The sequence below is a fragment of the Eimeria mitis genome, genomic scaffold, assembly GCF_000499745.2.
Source record: "Eimeria mitis Houghton genomic scaffold, Emh_scaff2722, whole genome shotgun sequence".
In the NCBI taxonomy this organism is placed as follows: domain Eukaryota; phylum Apicomplexa; class Conoidasida; order Eucoccidiorida; family Eimeriidae; genus Eimeria; species Eimeria mitis.
In genome coordinates, this window is record NW_013571069.1 from 161 (window position 1) to 741 (window position 581).

The 581-nt window shown below is 60.8% G+C and overlaps 1 protein-coding gene across 1 annotated transcript in view; it reads right to left on the minus strand.

Annotated features, from left to right (window-relative positions):
* EMH_0057700 (uncharacterized protein) overlaps positions 1-581 on the minus strand; it is a gene marked incomplete at both ends in the record, with an annotated part of 1,285 nt that overhangs the window by 139 nt on the left and 565 nt on the right. The window contains 1 exon segment of the mRNA XM_013497506.1: positions 1-141. Coding sequence (XP_013352960.1) covers positions 1-141 — 141 coding nt within the window.

Sequence of the window (581 nt, forward strand, 5' to 3'; positions counted from 1 at the left end):
TGCTGCTGCTGCTGCTGCTGCTGCTGCTGCTGCTGCTGCTGCTGTTGCCCACACGAAGACCTTTCACCTGCACGCTGCTGCTGTTGCTGCTGCTGCTGCTGCTGCTGCTGCTGCTGTGTCTTGTCACCGAAACGAGGGCCCCTTCGTTAGTTGTTAGCAGCAGCTGCTGCTGCTTCTGCTGCTGCTGCTGCTGCTGCGGCTGCTGCTGCTCGAAGCAGCACAGCCCACTCACCTGCGGGCCTCCACTGTACCGCAGCTCAACACTGCAGCAGCTGCTGCAGCTGCTGCAGCAGCTGCTGCTGCTGTTGCTGCTGCAGCAGCAGCTACTGCTGCTCTCTGTTGCTTCTGCGGATGCTGATGCTGCTTGACTCACGTTGCTGCTGCTGCTGCAGTCACTGCAGCAGCACTTGCAGTCGCGGGTTGTTCCCCTGCTGCTGCAGTGTCTTCATCATTATCTGCTTCTGCAGCAGCAGCAGCAGCAGCTGCTGCTGCTGCTGCAGCATCATCTGGGCAATCGCTGTCGTTTTGCTGCTGCTGCTGCTGCAGGAGCAGCAGCTGCTGCTGCTGCTGCAGGAGCAGCA